The 21,428-nt window shown below is 36.8% G+C and overlaps 1 protein-coding gene across 1 annotated transcript in view; it reads right to left on the reverse strand.

The window, feature by feature from the left end:
- Nucleotides 1–712: 712 nt before the first annotated feature.
- LOC124236359 (cytochrome P450 2C21-like) overlaps nucleotides 713–21,428 on the reverse strand; it is a 41,172-nt gene continuing 20,456 nt past the window's right edge. The window contains exons 7-9 of the mRNA XM_046655316.1: nucleotides 19,629–19,816; nucleotides 3,134–3,275; nucleotides 713–1,126 (exon numbers count right to left, since the gene is read on the reverse strand). Coding sequence (XP_046511272.1) covers nucleotides 945–1,126; nucleotides 3,134–3,275; nucleotides 19,629–19,816 — 512 coding nt within the window. The 3' untranslated portion in view covers nucleotides 713–944. The remainder of the gene's footprint in view (nucleotides 1,127–3,133; nucleotides 3,276–19,628; nucleotides 19,817–21,428) is intronic.

The following is a 21,428-nucleotide window of genomic DNA, read 5'->3' on the forward strand; positions in this document are numbered from 1 at the left end:
TAAAATTATTATAGGCAATCAGCAGGGTATATGAGACACATTTATTTATACTGTTTGTGAAACTATCTATATGTTACTATATAAATGTCACCGTCAAATCATAGCTATTATGATACATATATAATGTGATAAACATATGTTTATATTACATGTAAATATATACATGTGTGTATATATGTATATTCACACAAACATACACATAAAACCACACATAAATTTCTGTATGCATGTGTTCAAATATAACCATTCATATATATTATATTCCCCTCTTCTGTGCCTTAATATATCTGTGTGCATGTGTCTTTAACCACTAGGGCAAAAGAGGAAGGACATCCTTGGACAGATCAACAAATTCATGCGATTGCCTCTGGATGAAATGATCTTCCTCTATTTTCTCCCCACATGTATATACATATACATACATACACCTATACAAACATACATATGCAAACATACACAGCACATACATAGTTATATTTTAATAATCATAGCAAAAGTATAGAAATTCTACATGCCAAACTGTCAAGAGATCATTCCCCTGGAGAGCTAGATACGAATAAGAGATGAGTCAGTTTCATATTTTGTTTTTAAAATGTTTTAACCCATGGGATAACTTCAAATTTTTAATTTTTAATAAAACAAAATATGACAACTATAAGGTGCCTTCCACTTTGTGTACACTGCAGATGAGATGTAGCTTGAGATCTCAAAATTGTGTTACAATAAGAAGTTTATTGGAGACAAACCAGTGAGCTTTACTTCATGCAGGGAAATTTGAACTGAATCTTAAAGGATGGGGAAAATTAGAAGAGACAGGGCTCAGGAACGTCATTTCTGCTGTTAAGGGGGAATGGATAATGGCTAACAAACAGGACAGAAAGCATCCGGCTTGTTCAGATGAGGCTAGCGAGTCTCGCTCTGTGCTCAGGCGGCCTGCCCTTTCTTCAGACTGGAATGAAACAGAGCTCATAGAAGGGTGGTATAGAGCCTATCCCACTGAGAATTGGGGTAGTGTCAATGTCCTTTGGGTCAACCAGAGGTTTCAGGGTAAAATGCTGTAAAATGTTGGTCAGGAGTAAAAACAGCTCCATGCGGGCCAGGCCTTCTCCAACACAAACTCTTTTTCCTAAAAAATGACATATAAAGTAAATATTCATTTAATTCTACTTCTGAGTTAGCACACAGGGAGGCTTAAATAAATGGAATTAATTATTAAAGGACTAATTAACTGATGGCTTCTTTTATCTACACTCAAACCTGGTTTCCTTCATTTCCTCAGCATGGATTTCTGTGTACATGCTTTCTGAATAAATCTTTTCTCTACCTCCACATTGAAATTGTTTTGCTGAGGTTTGCCAATGACATCTTTCTATACACACACACAAAAACACACATGTACACTTACTATCCCAACTGGCATGAGACACACCCTATACATCTACCTCCCAAGACTCAACAATAGATTTATTTCTCTTTATCTGGATTCTAAAGGATAATCTTAACCTCGTCATGTCCTACTTTAAAAAATTTCTAGCCTTACCATTGCCAAGTATAAAAATATAAAAAAGTAAACTAGCCAAAAGCGTTACTAACTCTTCACAAATCTCCAAACAGACTGGTAATTTCAAATATTATCTGAGATTCCAGTCATTCCTCAACTGAAATAGTCCTCCTCTCCACTCTGCCTGATGATATTCTCCACACGCTTCTAGAATGAGCTCAGATGTCATTTATTCTATGCAAACTTCCTTCACCTGCTCAGGGTATACAATTCACTCCCTTATCTGTTCTCCACAACACTCATCAGTGCTTCTAATACAGCACATTTCACATGAAATTGTAATTATTCATCTGTCCCACAGGCTAGAGTATAAACTCTTAAGGTACGGCCTTAGATCTTGTCACGATTGCCACAATATCAGGACAAAAGCAGGCCTGCAAGCCCTGTGCAATGAACAGAAATCTCGAGCAAGCTCTTACTGCAATAGCGGGCCCAAAATACAGGAAGACAGGCCAGGACTAGTGCAGCAGTATCTTGCTTTGAGATCATCTCTAGACACTGCACCTAACCCTTGCTTCTCCTTTGGAATGTGCTGAATTTTCTTCATTTCTCCTTCCTTCCAGATCCATTCTATGTTTGTTTGTCTTCCATCCATGCCTACTTTGTGTTCAGGAAGATGATTCTATAGAATTCATAAACCCAGAAGTTGGTTCCCTTTTGGGTTCTGAATACATTCCGAGGATTAGATATTGAAAGGGTCAGAGTACTTATTCCTTCAATCCCTTCCTGCCAGGAGACAGTTTAGGCACTGGCTGTACTCCTCCACCTATAGATGCATCTGCTGTTGAGGTATCCACCCTCTCCTTGCTAAAGGTCAGTTTGGGTTCCAGTCATTCCAGTAACACCCTCCTTCCCTGGATCCTTCTGACCTAGGATGGCAACATCTTCCTGCTGATGTTTGTCCCTGAGTACTTCACCATACTTTGTTACTTCCCTTAATCCTGCCCACATCTCCGAAAACAGTCTATTCGTTAAAATCACTTTAACCTTTTTTCAAGGGTGCACCTGTTTCCTTCCAGGCCTCTAACAAATTGAAGGAAGATACTCAAATGCTACTTCCTGCAAGAAAATTTTCCTTACCCTCCAACTACTGTGCCCTCTGCCCCTGACTCCCAAAAGGCAGGAGTCAGGAGCTCCTCTCTCTGGACTCCCACAGCTGCCCCTCAAAGAGCATTTGTCACTCAGGAGTCTCATTGCCTGTCAATTTGCTCTCCCCTCTCCTAGAGAGAGGATCTGTTTCTGATTCACATTTGTGTCCCAGGATCTGAGCATGCAGCTGCTACATATAAGGGTCTCAGTGAAGCTTATTGAGCGAACTGGCTTCTTAGGGCCGGTGAAAAATACTTAGTGGAATTGGACTTCTAGTGGAAGCTCTTAGGAATCTCAGTGGTGGGTTATGAGACAAACTTAGTGAATGCAGCCTCCAATCCAATGAGAAATAACCTGGACTTCGGGAGTGGTGCATCTGGCCTCATACAAATGACAATTCATCCAGCCCAGAGTAGCCTTCATGCAATGCTCTTCCTCATCTCACTTGACCCCTGTTGACAGATAAAAATGCAGTTTGCTTGCCTGCTGAAAAAGCCATGAAGTAGTCACTCTTCTTAAAGTTACCACTTTCATCCAGGAAGTGGCCAGGATCAAACTGCTCTGGGTTGGGAAACTCTTTGTCATCGTGCAGGACAGAAGTCAGAGATGTTAATATCTCTGTGCTCTGATACAAATAGAAACAGATAAACTGGATTATAAAGAAGGTCATGCAGCTTGAAAACAAAAAAAGCCCCTCATCTAATCCTTTTGCTTTATAGATGAGGAGATTGAGACACAAAAAGGAGAACTTATTTGTTTCATGTCATACAACAAGTTAATGACCCAGCCTAACAGGTCTTATATCATATAATGTCAGTCCAGGGCTCTGTTCATGGACTCCATCCTCCTCAGTTTGTAGCCAGACACCAGCATTTCCATTTCAGAAAATTCACGGAGCTCTCTGGAGTGCATTGTTCTTGACAAATAATTGCAGTGTTGTCTAAAACAGTTGACGTCACTGAAAATCCAGCTCATTTATTTAGAAGCAAGTATTCAGTCTTCTTCAAAATTCTACTTTAATGGCCATATTCTTAAAAACCCTTCACTTTCCGACCCAGATGAGACACTTGGTAAGCAAGTATCCCCCTCCTTCTGCGATGTTCTTTCAAATGAATTGTTGCATATTCTTATGGAAATGAGAGAGCATTTCCTGTTTCTAGTAGGGTTTAGCCAAACTCAGAGACACAGTGTAAGATAATGATTTGGAGTTTAGTTTTCAGAATCAATCGAATCTTTCCCTCTATGACCATAGGTAAGTTGTTTATTTCCATGCCTCATTTTCATCACTAGTAAAGTGTAAACAACATCTGGATTGGTTTATTGTAGACATAAAATGAGGTAATATATAAAATACTTCTTAAACAAATATTAAATACTTCTTAAACAAATATTACCACATGGTAAAAGGCTCAATAGAGAGACATTCTTTTACTGTTGTGATGATAATGATTTCATTTATGATATCTTGTGATCTTTTAATAAAATCATACATTTCTTACATAGCAGAGAAAAAATTCAAATCCACCTCTGTCCGAGGCATTCTAGTATACTGTACAGCCTTTCCAAATATATGATGTAGTTCTCATTCTAGAAAGGTCATGGATCGAATGCATAGACTGTCATTTCCATGTGGACAAAGGAAAAAGAAACTGAAGTTTCAATATTTCTTGAGCCTCTGCCCCATAACACAACTACATTTGTGATTCATTTTCTGCTCTGGGTGAACTAACAGAAACGCCCTGAGCATGAAGGATAGGAGATAGTATAGTCAGTCCTAGAACAGGCTTCCATATAAATTTAATATGTGGCAAAACACTTCTCCCAGCTGATGGGACCATCTACTTCAGGCTATAACACAGCAACTGCTTTGGAGTTGCCCTCACAACTAAAACAAATATAAATCCAGGAAAAAAATATGTGAAGTAACAGTTTTCCAGCATTGAACAAGAGGCAATCCAGGATTGTGATGCTGTACTGAAGAATGTTACGTAGGCCCTACAATCACTGTGAGTTTCTACCTGAGAATACTTTCCTACCAGAGTGCAGGGAGGTGAGGGCCAAGCAAAGTGGTGCTTTTTTGACCTAAAGAGACACAGATCAAAATGTGGCACCTAGAATTTGTGACAGGAAAAATCTACAAAAATGAGGATCTCAAGATTGTACAGGACTATTCTCTGAAAGTCCATGGTTGGGTTGCACACATGCAAGAGGAAATTCCATGAAGCCTGTCCGAGTATGACTGCTGGAGATTTGAGAACTGAAGGTGGATACCAGACATTGTACAGTGATAGAGATGTTGAAGTTCCAACCCAGTTAGAGTGGAGAGAATGTTCTTGACACCTCAGAATTTCTGTGGTGACTCCAAAAGTTCTAAGTTGTTGGATTAAGGAACCCACCCTGGACTAAGGACCATGCCCAAAGACTAAATTCAAATTTGAAATTAAGCCACCATAACAAAAAATTATAGTAAGTCGAACAGACTGGAAAACACTTGTTGGTAATTTAGCTGCCTGGGAGAATAAAAGTCAATGTCCTTTAAATCTAGACTCCCCACAAGGTACCATTCAAAACGATGTGCATATAATAAAAAATTATTAAACATGTGAAAAACAAGGAAACATGACCCATAATTAAAGAAAAAAATAGTCAATAGAGGCAGACCCCATAATATCCTAGATGTTAGGATCATGCAAGAACTTTATATTAGGAGTCTATCGAAGCACTTAAACGAACAATTAGTAATAATAAAGAATAGATGGCAAATATCAGCAGGGAAATTAAAACTGTAAAAATAGAAATTCTAGAAAGGAAATTTTTACTACATGGCATTAAAAGCATTAGAGACTGCAAAAGGAAATGTTAGTGAAGTTAGAGGCATATCAATAGAGTAACGGCTGAGAAGCTCCTATTGGAAGAGTTCCCCAAGAGATAATAACTATAAACTCTGAAATACACATAAACACACACGCACACATTTCTGGAGGGTGACCAAAATCATGAAGGTACTGAAATGCAGAAAACACTTGAAAAAAAGCAAAGGGAACAGGTCGGTTTTCTATTTTCATGTTGTTGTGTTGAGCACAGGCCCCAGGCAGCAAACTATTAGGTGACTAAAACTTGGCTGTAAGCCAACTGTCTCGCTGGTTCTTCAAGCCAGTGACAACGTTCAGGTCCATCACCTGTACAGAAGCTGAAAAGATTGGGGATAAATCCTAGAAAAGAAACAGCTGTCCAGTTTTCCCAACACCATTTGATGAAGAGAATTTCCGTCCTCCACTTTGACGTTTTGGCTCCCTTGTTGAAATTTAGCTGTCCATAGGTGTGTGGGTTTATTTCTGGGCTCTCAATTCTATTCTGTTGATCTCTGTGTCTGTTTTTGTGCTAGTACCATGCCATTTTGATTACTATAGCTTTGTAGTATTTTTAAATCAGGGACTGTGATACCTCCAGCTTTGTTCTTTTTTTCTCAGGATTGCTTTGGCTATTTGGGGGTTTTATTATTCCATATAAATTCTAGGTACCTTTGTTTTATTTCCAAGAAAAATGTCATTGGGATTTTGAGAGGGATTGCATTGAATCTGTAGATTGCTTTAGGAAGTATAGACATTTTAACAATGTTTATTATTCCAATCCATGAGCACAGAATATCTTTTCATTTCTTTGTGTCTTGTTCGATTTCTTTCAACAATGTCTTAGAGTTTTCAGTGTACAAGTTTTTCACCTCTTCAGTTACATTTTTTCCTATGTACATTATTCTTTTTTTTTTTTTTGCAATTATAAGTGGGGTTGTATTCTTACTTTCTCTTTCTGCTATTTTGTTGTTAGTGTATAGAAATGCAACTGATTCTTGTATGTTGATTTTGTACCTGCAAATTTACTGTGTTCATTTATTATTTCTAATAATTTTTAGTGGATTCTTTAAGATTTTCTGTGCATAAAATCATGTCATCTGCAAATACTGACAGTTTTACTGCATGTTTTCCAATTTGGATCCCTTTTATTTCTTTTCGTTGACTAATTGCTCTGGCTAGGACTTCCACTACCATGTTAAAGAAGAGTGGTGAAAATAGGCATTCTTGTCTTCTTCCTATTCTTAAAGGGATAGCTTTCAGTTGTTCACTGTTGAGTAAGATGTTGGCTGTGGATTTGTCATATATGGCCTTTATTACATTGAAGTACTTTCCTTCTATACCCATTTTATTCAGAATTTTTATCATAAATGAATGCTGTATCTTGTTGAATATTTTCTCTGCATTTATTGAGATGATCACATGATTTTTATTCTTCATTTTGTTAATGTGGTGTATCACATTGATTGATTTGTGGATGTTGAAAAAATCCCTGCACCCATGGAATAAATCCCACTTGATCATGGTGTATGAACTTTTCAACGTATTGTTGTGTTCAATTTGCTAGTGTTTTGTTGAGAATTCTTGCATCTATGTTCATCAGTGATATTGGCCTATAATTTTCTTTCTTGTGTTATCCTTGTCAGGTTTTGGTATAAGAGTAATGGTGGTCTCATACAATGACTTAGGAAGCTTCCCTTCCTCTTCAACTTTTTGGAAGAGTTTAAGAAGGATTGGTATTAAGTCTTCTACGAACATTTGGTAGAATTCACCAGGGAAGCTGTGTGGTCCTGGACTTTTGTTTTTTGTGAGGTTTTTGATTAATGTTTCGATCTCCTTACTAGTGATCGGTCTATTCAGAGTCTCATTTCTTCATGACTCAGTTTTGGAAGGTCGTGAGATTCTAAGATTTACCCATTTATTCAGGATTATCCAATTTGCTGCCATATAGCTTTCCATATTAGTCTCTTATAATCCTTTTGTGCTTCAGTAGTCTCCATTGTAATATCTCCTCATTCATTTCTGATTTTATTTATCTGAGCCTTCTCTCATTTTTTCCTGGTGAATCTAGCTAAAGGTTTGTCAATTTTGTTTATCTTTTCAAAGAATCAGCTCTTAGTTTCATTGGTAATTTTCCTACTGATTTTTAGTCTCTATTTCATTTATTTTTAAATGCTCTGATTTTTATTTCCTAATTTTTACTGATTTTGGCCTTTGTTTGTTCTTATTTTTCTAGTTCTTCTAGGTGCACTGTTAGATGGTTTCTTTGAAATTTTTCTTGTTTCTTAAGGTAGGCCTGTACTGCCATAAACTTTCCTCTTAGTACTACTTTTGCTCTATCCCATAAATTTTGGCATATTGTATTTTCATCTTCATTTGTCTCCAGGTATTTTTTTATTTCTCCTTTGATTTCTTCACTGGCCTAATAGTTGTTCATTAGCATTTTGTTTAATCTCCACGTATTTATGGTTTTTTCAGCTTTCTTCTTGTAGCTGATTTCCAGTTTCCTACTGTTCTGATCAGAAAAAGATACTTGGTATTATTTCAATCTGCTTATATTTATTGAGACTTCTTTTGTGGCCTCATATGTGATCTATTCTGAAGAATGTTCCATGTGCATGAAGAAAGAATGTGTATTCTGCAGTTTGGGGATGGAATGTACTGTATGTGTCTACAAAGAAAATCTGGTCTAATGTGTCATTTAAGACCAATGTTTCCTTATTGATCTTCTGTTTGGACAATCTATCCATTTACGTAAGTGGAGGTTAAAGTTCCCTACTATTATTGTGTTACTATCAGTTTATCCTTTTATGTCTGTTAATAATTGCTTTATATATTTAGGTGCTCCTATGTTGGGTGCACAGATATTTACAGGTGTTATATCCTCTTGTTAGATTGTTCCCTTTATCATTATGTAGTGCTCTTCTTTGTCTCTTGTTACAGCTGCTGTTTTAAAGTATATCTGAAATAAGTATTGCTACCCCAGCTTTCTTTTCACTTCCCTTTGCATGGAGTGCCTTTTCAATCCCTTCACTTTTAGTTTGTGAGTGTCTTTAGTTCTGAAGTGTATCTCTTGTAAGCAGCATATAAATGGGTCTTGTTTTTTTAATCCATTCAGCCACCCTATGTCTTTTGATTTGAGCATTTAGTCTATTGACATTTAAAGTAGCTATTGATAATAATGTACTTATTACCACGTTTTACTTTTTTCTTGGTGTTTTAGTAGTTCTCCTCTTTTCCTTTCTCAGTTTCCTGCTGTCTCCCCTTGTGATTTAATGACTTTCTTTAATATTATATTTGGGTTCCTTCCTATTTATTTTTTGTGTATTTATTATAGGTTTCTGGTTTGTGGTTACCACTTGGTTCCTATAAAATAACCTAGGAAAATAGAAGTCTATATTAAGTTGATTGTCTCTTAAGATTAACCTTTCACTAAAACCCCTACAATTTTACACTCCTCCCCACATTTTATGTTTTTCATAGCATACTTATGCTCTTTGTGTGTGTGTGTGTGTGCGTGTATCCCTTAACCTCATATCATAAAGATAGATATTTTTATTACTTTTGTCTTTTGACCTTCATACCAGCTTTATATGTGGTTGATCCACTACCTTTACCGTAGATTTGCCTTTACCAATGATATTTTTTCTTTGACAATGTTCTTATTCCTACTTGTGGTCTTTCCTTCTCCAGTTAAATAAGCCCCTTTAACATTTCTTGTAAGTTCAGTTTAGTGGTAATAAACTCCTTTACTTTTTGCCTTTCTGGAAAACTCTTTATCTCTCTTTCCAATCTGAATGATAACCTTGCTGGGTAGAGCATTCCTGGCTTGATCTATTGCCTTTCAGCTCTTTGAATATATCATGCCACTCCCTTCTAACCTGTAAGGTTTCTGCTGAGAAGTCAGCTGATAACCTTATGAAGTTTCATTTGTATGTAACTTGTTGCTTTTCTCTTGCAGCTTTTAAGATTCTCTCTTTATCTTTAATTCTTGACATTCTAATTATAATTTGTCTTGGTGGGTGCCTCTTTGGCTTCATCTTGTGTGGTGCCCACTGTGTCTCCTGTAATTGGATGTCTGTTTCCTTCCTTAGGTTAAGGAATTTCTCAGTTGCTATTTCTTCAAATAGGTTTTCTTCTCCCTGTTTCTCTCTTTTCCTTCTGAGACACCTATAATACAGATCTTAGTATGCTGGTGTTGTCATAGAGGTCCCTTAGACTGTCTTCCTTCTTTTTAACTATTTTTTTATTTCTGTTCAGCTTGGGTGATGTCCTCTACTCTTTCAGCCAGATCACTCATCCCTTCCTTTGTGACATTTAGTCTGCTGTTGATTCCCTCTAGAGAATTTTTCGTTTCCATTATTGTATTCTTCAGTTCATATTGGTTCTTTTTAATATTCTCCATTTCTTTGTTGAAGTTCTCACTGTGTTCATTTATTCTTCTCCAAAGATCAGTGAGCACCCTTATGACTATTAATTTACACTCTTTACAAAGTAGATTGTTTATCTCTGTTTTGTTTAGTTCTTTTTCTGAGGATTTATCCTGTTCCCTTATTTGGAATATATTCATTTGTGTCCTCACTTTGCCTAATTCTCTCTGCTAATATCTCTGTATTAGGTATATTGGCTACATCTCCTGATCTTGGAAATTTTGCCTTATATAAGAGATGTCTTATGGGACCCAGAAATATGCTTTCCTCTTGTCACCTGTTTCAAATGTTCCAGGAGTTTCCCCTGTGTTGACTACATATGCCCTTCTGTTGTGGTGGGTTTGTTTTTGCTTCAGGTGCATGGGTAGACTAGGGTGGCCCCAAGCCAACTGGTTGTAAGGCTCAGACATGTGCAGCTGCTATGGTCACTTTACTGGGTGAGATGTGCCCCAGAATGGGTGGCTGCAAGGTCAAATAGCACACAACTACTGCTGTTTTGCTTTTAAGTGAGTCAAGCACCCAGCATGGCTTATTGCTAGGCTCAGCAGCTCACAGTCAGTGCAGGCCCCCAGGGTGGCTCTCTTTAGCAAGCAGTTGTTGTCAGCTCTCTCAGGAGCACAGACAGGTGGGGCCAGCCCCAAGCACAGCAGCACCTAATCTTTTCAGCCTTGGAAGGTGGGACAGAGACCCTGTGTGGCTGTTTGAGTAAAACTGAGTGTTCTTGAAAGGAATATAACTAAATCAAGAGTTGCTACAACAAATCATTCAAAATATCTAGGATAAAATCCAAAATTATTAAATGCATACAGACACAAGAAAAGTGTGACCCATACTCAAGAGAAAATGGAGAACAATACTAACACTAAAATAACACTTAGAATGCAATAAAAAGTAAGAGAAATTTGAAGGATCTCTTATTACCATAATCAAGGAAATAAAGAAAAATTGTCTCAACATTGATTAAAATGCTAATTGCTATCATCAAAATATGTTACAAAAAGAATCAAATGGAAATTCTCAAACTGAAATGTATAATTGGTTAAATGAATTATTAGATAGGTTTTACAGCAGTTTTAATATGACAAAAGAAAGAATTGGTGAATTTGAAAATAAATCAATAGAAATTTTCTGGTCTACAGAATAGAAAGAAATTGAAAAAAATTACAGAATTTCAGGAACCTGTGCATTAATACCAGTGGAATACCAAAAAGGGAGGAGAGATTGGGCAAAAAATATTTGAGGAAATAATGGACAAAAATTCTTCAAATTTAAATGAAGACAAGCAGAATAAATAAAACAAAACCACACAAACATATTGTAGTTAAAAGTCAGTCAAAGATAAAGAGAAAATTTGAAAGCAGTCAGATAAAAATGGCACATTACCTACAGGGGAATAATTACTCAAATGACTCCTAACTCCTCATCAGAAACAATGGAAACCAGAAAATACTAAAGTGAAATATATAAAGGCTAAAAAGAAAAAGAAAATCTAAACTTTGTCAACTCAGTATTCTACATCCAAACTTCCACCTGTTTATGTAAATAAAGTTTTAATGGAACACATCCATGTGAATTTGTTTATGTATGATCTATTGTTACTTCAATACTACAAGGGCAGAGGTGAGTAGTCACAAGAGAGCAGATGGCCCACAAAGTCTAAGTATGTATTATCTGAACTCCTTACAGAAGAGTTTGCCAAGCCTGGTTTAAAGCAAAAATTATACTATTGATGGTAGATTTATAATTTACATAGATATTATGTAAGCGATAACTATAGCCTAAAAGAAGAGGAGAGGGTAAAACAGCAATCTGTGATTGCAATTTCCCTGTATTTTTTTATTGAGATATAATTGACATATAACATTATGTTAGTTTCACGTGTACAACATAATGATTCAATATGTGTACACACTGTGAATATTCTTGTATTTTAAAAAATTTTATAGTATCAATTTTATGAGTGCTATAAAAATTGAAGGATGCATATTTTAATCTCTGGAGAAACTGTAAAAAAAATAGTTAGGTGCCAATGGACATTTACAATTCTAAAAAATTCTAGTGATTCAAAAGAAGTCAGGAAAGGAGAAACAGGAATATAAACCAGGGGAGGAACAGAACACAGTTCTTTGAAAATGCAATTATTCCAGAAGAAAATAGGAAAGGAGAAAGAGTGGAATATAAACTAAGCAGACGAACAGGAAACAAATGATAGAACTGTTGACATGAACCCACCATATCAATAATTACATTCCATTTTAATAAACTAAACATTCCAATTTAAAAAGAAGGTACTTAACAGGCATATACAGAACATTCCATCCAAAAACAACAGAGTACACATTCTTCTCAAGTACACAGGGGATATTCACCAGGGTAGAGCATATGTTAGGGCACAAAACAAGTACTAGTAACTTTCAGAGGATTGAAATCATTTCAAGCATCTTTTCTGACAACAATAGAATGAATCTACAAATCAATTACAAGAAAGAAAACTGGAAAATTTTTTCATTTGCCACTGAACATGCTACTGAACAACCAATAGGTCAAAGAAAAAATCAAAAGACAAAGTGAAAAATACCTCAAGAAAACTGAAAATGGAAATACAATATACCAAAACTTAGGCAATGCAGGGAGAGCAGTCTAAGAAAGAAGCTCATAGTGATAAATGCCTACATCAAGAAACAAGAAAGTTCTCAAATAAACAACCTAGCTTTACACCTCAAGGACCTAGAAAAAGAAGAACAAATGAAGCTCAAACTTAGTTTGTCATTAGAGCACCAAATCAATTCTAACTCCTAGCAACCCTGTGTACAGCAGAGCAGAACCCTACCCAGTCTTTTTGTGCCATCCTTTCACCTTCTGGCACTATATCAGATACTGCTCAACTGGTATTCAAAGAGTGTTCATGGCCAATTTTTTTGGAAGTTGGTGCCCAGGTCTTCTTCCTGGTCTGTCTTAGTCTGGAAGCTCCACTGAAACCTGTCCATCATGAGTGACCCTGCTGTTATTTGAAATACTTGTGGCATAGCTTTCAGTCTCACAGCAACATGCAGTTGCCACAATATGACAATTGACTGACAGGTGATGTAGTACCCTGACCAGGAAACAAACACAGGCCATAGTGGTGAGAGTGCTGAATCTTAATCACTAGATCACCAGGATGGGCTCCAAAGTTAGTTGAAAGGAGGAAATAACAAAAATCAGAGCATAAAAAATGAAATTGAGACTAAAAGACAATAGAAAAGGTCAATGAAGCCAAGAACAGACTTCTTAAGAAAGATAAACAAAATTGACAAAACTTTAAAAGCAATCACCAAGAAAAAAAGAGAGGACTCAAATAAATAAAATAAAAAATAAAAATACATTACAACTGAGACCACAGAAATACTAAGGATCCTAAGAGACTACTATGAAAAACTATACACCAAAAAATTGGACATCTTAAAAAATTGGATAAATTCCTAGAAATGTACAATCTACCTAGACTGAGTAATGAAGAAATAGAAAGTCTGAACAAACTGATTACTAACAAGCAAATTGAATCAGCAATGAAAAGTCTCTCAAAAAACAAAAGTCTGGGAGCAGATGGCTTCTCTGGTGAATTCTACCAAACATTCAAAAAAGATTTAATATCTATCCTTCTCAAGCTATTCTGAAATATTGAAGAGGATGGGATGCTTCCTAGCTCATTCTATGAGGCCAACATTAATCTGATACCAAAACCAGACAAGGACAGCACAAAAAAAGGAAAATTACAGTCCAATATCACTGATGAGCATACATGCAAAAGTCTTCAATAAAATATGAGCAAATTGAATGCAACAATACATTAAAAGAATCATACACCATGATCAAGGGATGCAGGGATGGTTCAACATCCACATATCAATCAATGTGATACACCACATTAACAAAATGAAGGATAAAAATCATATGATCATCTCAATAGATGATAAAATAGAAAAAAAGTTTGACAAAAATCAGCAATTTCTGATAAAAATTCTCAAAAAAGTGGGTGTAGAGGAAATGTACCTCAGCATAATAAAGGCCATATATGAAAATTCCATAGCTAATGTCATACTCAACAATGAAATGCTGAAAGATTTTCCTTTAAGATCAGAAACAAAAGAATGCTCACTCTTGCCACTATTATTCAACATAGAACTAGAAGTCTTAGCCAGAATAATTTGGCAAGAAAAAGAAATAAAAAGCATCCAAATCAGTAAAGAAGAAATAAAAGTCACTACTTGTAAATGACGTATTATAGATGGAAAACTCTAAAGACCCCACCAAAACTGTCAGAACTAATAAATGAATTCAGCAAATGCCATGACACAACAATCAACGTGCAAAAATCTGTCACGTTTCTACACATTAATAAGGAACTATCAGAAATAGAAATTAGGAGAAAATCCAACTTAGAATAGCATCAAAAAGAATGAATTACCTAGGAATAAATGAAAGACCTGCATGCTGAAAACTGTAAGACATTGATGAAGAAATTGATGAAGTTACAATAAATGGAAAGACAGTCTGTGCTCATGACCAGGAAGAAATAATATTGTTAAAATATCCATAACACTCAAAGTCAACTACAATTCAATGCAATCCCTATCAAGATTCCAATGACATTTTTCGCAAAAATAGAACAAACAATCCTAAAAGTTGTGTGGGACCACAAAATATTCTGAAAAGCCAAAGTGATCTTAAGAAAGAAGAACAAAGCTGGAAACATGCTTCCTGATTTCAAACTATATTACAAACCTATTATCATTAAAATAGTATGGTATTCACATACAGACACATAGATCAATGGAAAGACTAGAGAGCCCAGAAATAAACCCAAGTATGAATGGTAAATTAGTTTACAACAAAGGCGCCAAGGGAAAGGATAGTCTCTTCAATAAACGATGTTGGGAAAACTAGACAGCCACACAGAAAAGAATGAAACTGGACCACTGTCTTATGCTACACACAATCAATTCAAAATGGATTAAAGACTTGAAGATAAGAGCTAGGATATAGAGGACAAGTTCCCTTGACATCAGTTTTCGCGATGATTTTTTGGGGTATTTGACACTAAAACAAGAGGCAACAGAAGCAGAAAAAAACAAAAAGTAAGTGTGACTACATCAAACTGAAAAACTCCTGGACACCAAAGGAAACTATCAACAGAATGAAAACCTACTGAATAGGAGAAAATATTTGCAAATCATATATCTGAAAAGCAGTTAATATCCAAAATATATAAAGAACTCATACAACTCAATAGGAAAAAAATAAATCCAATTAAAAAATGGGTAGAGAGGGCTGGCCCAGTATTGTGGTGTTTAAATTCAACACACTCCACTTCAATGACCCAGGTTTGCGGGTTCAGATCCCTGGCACAGGTTTACATCACTCATCAAGCCATGCTGTAACAGCATGCCACATTTAAAATAGAGGAAGATGGGCACAGATGTTAGCTCAGAGCCACTCTTCCTCAAACAAGAAGAGGAAGATTGGCAACAGGTGTTAGCTCAGGGTCGATCTTTCTCACCAAAAAATTTTAAAAAATGGGGAAAGGATCTGAGTAGACATTTTTTTCCAAAGAAGACAAATATATGGGCAACATGTACGTGAAAAGGCACTCAACATCAATAATCATCAGGGAAATGCAAATCAAAATCACGATGAGGTATCACCTCACACCTGTTAGAATGGCTCTTACCAAAAGACAAAAGAGATAAAGAGGATTGGCAAGAATGCAGATAAAATAAAATCCTTGTCCACCATTGGTGGAAATGTAAATTGGTGCAGCCACTCTCGAAAATAGCATCGAAATTCCTTGAAAAAATAAAAATAGAACTACTATATAATCCAGCAATTCCACTTCTGGGCATATATCTGAAGGAAACAAAGTCAAAGGGATATCTTCACTCCCATATTTGTTGCAGGATTATTTACAATAGCTGAGACATGAAAGTAATCTAAGTGTCCACTGACAGATAAATGGGTAAAGAAAATATGGTATATACACATACAATGAAATATTATTCAGCCATAAATAGAAGGGAATTCTGCCATTTGCAACATCATGGATGAAACTTGAGGGCATTATGACAGGTGAAGTAGGTCAGACAAAGAAAGACAAATATTGCATAATATCACTTATGGGTGGAATTTTAAAACAGCTGAACTCGTAGAAGCGAAAGTAGAATGGTCACTGCCAGGTCCGGGGGTGGGGGAAAAAAGGAGACGTTGGCCAAAGGGTACAAACTTCCTGTTGTAAGATGAATAAGTTCTAGGGATCTAGGATATAGCCTGGTGACTACAATTAACAATACTGTATGGTATACTTCAAAGTTGCTAAGAGAGTAAATATTAAATGTTCTACCCCAAAAAAGGCAATTATGTGAGATAATGGATGTATGAACTAATCTTATTGTGCTAATCATTTCATAATATATATGTGTATGAAATCATCACAGTGTATGCCTTAAGCTTACAAAGTGTACCATGCAATTTTATCTCAACAAAGCTGGAAAAATAAAAGAAAAAACTAGAGGGAGGAAGAAAACATTTCTTAAGGTATTTTTAAAGTCAGCATAATTCTAACACCAAAACCTGAAAACATTACAAAAAAAGAAAATTACAAACCAGTGAGGTAATATTAAGGCATTGTTAGACAGACATAAGTTAAAACACCTTTCTCAACACACCTAGAATTCAACAAACACAAATCATTCTAGAAACAAAGGGAAATGACATCAGATCGGCAACAAATCCAAGAAGGAATAAAGAACATCAAAATGCAGTGGTAGGTCAAAATAGTTTTCTTAAAGTTTTAAAAATTATTTCTAATTCTATGTGCATATATATATATGTTCAAGTCTCCTTAAAACGATTGGCTTTTCAGAGTAAAAATAATAACATATACAACTAAAACATATGCCAACAAGAGCATAAAGGGTGGGATGGTGTAAAAGGAAATATTTTGCTGTAAATTTCAAATTTTTCATGAAGTAATAACATATTTTTAGCATATACTGTGACAGGTTAAAAATTCATATTGCAATCTCAAAATCAACTACCAAAAAGAAAAAACAAAAAGAACAACAGAAAAAGAAGCGTAAGTAAAATGTCAAGAGGCATAAATATAGAGTCATCAGAGGAAATAAAATGAAATGGCACCAAATCATTGATTGACTCAGTCAGGGAAGGGTAAATACAAAAAGAAATCACAAATAAGAATTAAAGCCAGGATAATAGACTCAATGCAAATATACAGAAATTTAAAGTAAATGTAGATGACATAAACTTCACAATTTAAAAAAAGTCTCATAATTAAAGATTATCAGACTTGATAAAAAGGCAAGAAGCAACTATGTGCTGTTTGAAGTTGCAGGCTGAAATGAAGAGAATGGGAAATGATTTATTATGCATGCTTTACCCATAAGAAAGCTGGTAAGGTTCCATTAATGACAGACAAAGTGGACTTCAGGACAAAAAGTATTACCAAAGATTAGAAACGACACTTCACAGTGATAAAGAGATTAATCAATCATAGAGACATTACAATACAAAATATATGCGTCCAGGAACAAATTTGCCAAACATGAGGCAAAATTTTACAATGAGACCTATAGACAAATCTATTAGCCACTTTAAATGCCCAGTACACGATTTTTAAGTTTTTGCATTGAAGTGTGCTAATTAAACTTCTAACATCCAAACTCTTCAGTGAAGCCACATTGCTCATAGTCACTCTTGTATGATGTGATCCATTTGAGGGAAAATTTGCCCTGAAACCTGAATTGAGCTGGTATCATTCAGGCAGAAGCACAGGCAGGGGTACTGCAAGCTGAGGACTGTAACCTGGGTTATACATATTTGAAAGTGCTTTGAAAACTGTAAAAGACCAAAGAAAAGAGCCACGGCCTGTAATTCTCCAATCCAGCCAGAGATAAACCTAGACTGGGAGGTTCTTATTCAAGAACACTGACGTTCAACATCCAGATAGTCTAGACAACAGAGTGATAACTTAGTACCTCAGCCCAAACTTCAAATTTGGGAGTGGAGGAATCATTCTGAAGGAAAGCATAAAAACTGAAAAAACTAGAGGCCAACAGTAAAACCCTGAGAAACATCAACATTTAAGCTACATGGAGGGAGGCAGAGAGAGCAGAGAATATGGAGAACAAATACCCAGAGAGATAGGAGGAAAACTAGGAGAGCATCACATCACTGAAGTGAGAAGTGAGTATACCCACATGGAAGACATTCCTAAGGGTGTTAAATGCTGCCATGAGGCCAAGTGAAATTAATTCTGGAAAACATTCATTGGATTTAATAATATGGAGGTCATCAATGGCTTTGATGAAAATGTTATCACTGGAATGGAAAGTATACTTCAATGGGCTGATGAATAAGAGATTGATTAGGAAATGTTTACAAGACTATAACCAATTTCTTCCAAGATTTTGAATCTGAGGGAATAGACAAGACAGAATTGAACAGAGGGGTCAAGATTTGGGGAGGATTTTTTTTTTTTAGATGTAATAGAATTGAGCATGTTTGAATGCTAATGGAAAGGGGGCAGTAGGGAGGGAGAAAATAAAGACAAGGAAAAAATAAGAAATGATTATTTGAGGAGGATCCCAGAAAGAGTGAAAGGAAAGAGATCCATGCCACAGGCAGAAAGATTTATTTTATATAAAAAGAGAATCCTTTTACAAAACAACAGACATGAAAGAGAAATCAAAGGGTGTGGATGTAGCAAAATTGTAAATCTAGTGGAAGGGAACTGAGAGAGTTCCCTTCCAATGGCTCTGAGTTTCTCTGTCAGGTAGAAGTCCAGGTCACCTGAGAAAAAGGGCATGGAGAATTGGAAGGGAAGAGTTCAGGACTGAAAGAGTCATTGTCAAGCACGGTGGTGCAAGCTTTGTTAAGTTATAAAGCATGATTGCTGGATAGGATTGAGGACACATCTGGGATTGGTGATAATACCAATCTGCTGGGCTGTATGGTCCTTTCCAGATGGGATCATTAGCACATGGGCAGATAGGAAGGAAGGAAACTGTTGGATTGGACTTTTGACAAGTAAATGAAATGGACAGGTGGGGAGGCTGGGGTTGGGGGGCAGGGGAGGCAGTTATGGGATACTAGTTAAGTGGTAAGAGTAATAAAACATACACTAGAGAGGCCAGCCAGTGACATAGCAGTTAAGCTCACACACTCCACTTTGGCAGCTGAGGGTTCACTGGTTTGGATCCTAGGCCCGGACAGACACACCATTTATCAAGCCATGCTGCAGCAGACGTCCCATATATAAAATAGAGGAAGATGGGCACAGATGTTAGCTTAGGGCCAATCTGCCTCAACAAAAAGAGGAAGATTAGCAGCAGATGTTGGCTCAGGGCTAATCTTCTTCAAAAAAACACACACTGGAAAGCAGGGAAGTGAAGAGCAGATTGGGTTAATGGACAGGCAGAGCATGGAGTTGTCAATGTCCTGAAACTCCTGTGGGAGTGTAAGCACTATTATATTTCTAAAATTGTATCAACAAACTAGAAGGAAAGAAGCACGTGGTCAGAGGGTGAGATGTCTGAGTTTTGACTGTGCAAGACCTGTAGAAGGTTAGGCAATCTGTAATTCTATGACCATGATAGTTGATATTCTGAGATTCCTAAGGAGGAGTATAGATGAAATATCTCTCACCTTGGGAATAAGATATTCTCTGAACTTAATGTCCTGTGTTGTTGCATGGGGCAAGCTGTTGGGAACGAGGTCAATGTATCTCTGGATCTCGTGCACCACAGCATCTGTGTAGGGCATGCGGTTCCTGTCCTGCATGCTTGGGCTCCGGTGTCTGCCAACCACACAGTCAATCTCTTCCCGGACTTTACCTGGCAAGGTAGGAATCAGAATTCATGTGAAATAGAAAGGATTTTTATTTGATCTTCTTAAGCATAGTTACATTTAGGTGGGAGATGGGGAGAAGGGAAAATTATGTAAGGCCACCACCATAAGAAAAAAAATAGAAACAGAATTTCAGTTTCCTGGGCAAAATGAAATCTCATTAGAGACTTAAATAGACGTACATTTAAAACACAATTATACCATGAGATTCACTTCTCACCTCTGGATTCTATTTTGTATACTTTGCCTGATAGACTCAAGGATCTGTGATCTTCAAGGCTCACTACAGACCACGTAGTGTAACCAGTTTGTGTATGCCACTTTTTGTTTTACAAATGTAAGCTCCAAGAAAGAAGGAACTACACAGTGCAGTAAATGCTTCATAAATACAACAATTGAATAAGATGTTTAGTACTCAGTACATAAGAACAAGATATAAGTTAACATTTTATTTTGAATGCAAAATATGAAAGGCATGATGCACTATTTGTTATAATACTTTATAATTCCTCAAAATAGCTCTGCATGTTGAGTGTTATTTTGTACATCTTAAAAACGAGGAAATAGAGGAGTGACGTCAGCATCATGACTAAGTGAGTTTGCCCAGGACTTTCTCCACTCCAACATACAACAAAAATGAGCAACAATATTCCAACAAAAAATATCCTACTAGCACAGGAATCCTCGGAGACCCACAGCAGCCAAACGCCAGAGGGCAAAGAGGCTGAAGCCCCCCTGGGAGGAGCTGGAATGGGGTAAGAGAGAACTTCCCTCCCTCCCCTAAAGACTGGGATAGCTGCAGGAGGCTCTATGAGGGAAGGAGTAGGGGAGGGGCCATGCCTCAGTGGGATCACCCAGCACTCCCTAGGGCCCTTGAAGCCCAGATGGAAGCCCTCTAATGGAGTGAAAGCTTTTGTGTGGGGTCACCTCATCAAGCCAAGACCCCAGGAGACCAGATAGCAAGAGCTGGTCGGGAAACCCAGGTCTGCATGCAAGAGAAAATGCCTCCCCCAAAAACCCGTGCTGTGCCATGTGATCTCGGCTGAAGTCGGAGGGCTCAGAATACACGGCTCTCAACGCCCATCTAGTGGTGACAGGCTGTAACTACAACCGAACAATATCACAATGGGCAAGACCCATTCCAGCATCTGGCAGTTCATAAAAGCTCCAGACCAGAGGGAAAACAAGCACCCAGAATTATGTCCTGAGACCTCAGAAATAAGTAAACTAAATGACAATGAATTCAGAATAGCTATCGTCAAACTCAATGAGGTAAAGGAAAATAGAGAGAAACAAGTCAACGAGTTCTGGAGTTACTTCACAAAAGAGATGGAAACTATAAAGGAGAATCAATCAGAAATACTAGAAATGAAAAATACAATGGAAGAAATAAAACATAATATGGATTCTCTGAATGCCCATGTGGACCCCATAGAGGAGCAAATCAGCATAATCGAAGATAGACAGGTTGAATAGCTCCAGACAGAGGAAGAGAGAGAACTAAGACTAAAAAGAAATGGAGAAAGTCTCTGAGAAATATCCAACTCAATGAGGAAATGCAACATAAGAATTACAGGTATCCCTGAGGGCAAAGAAAAG

The sequence above is a fragment of the Equus quagga genome, chromosome 2 (genome assembly GCF_021613505.1).
Source record: "Equus quagga isolate Etosha38 chromosome 2, UCLA_HA_Equagga_1.0, whole genome shotgun sequence".
Classification (NCBI taxonomy): Eukaryota; Metazoa; Chordata; class Mammalia; order Perissodactyla; family Equidae; genus Equus; species Equus quagga.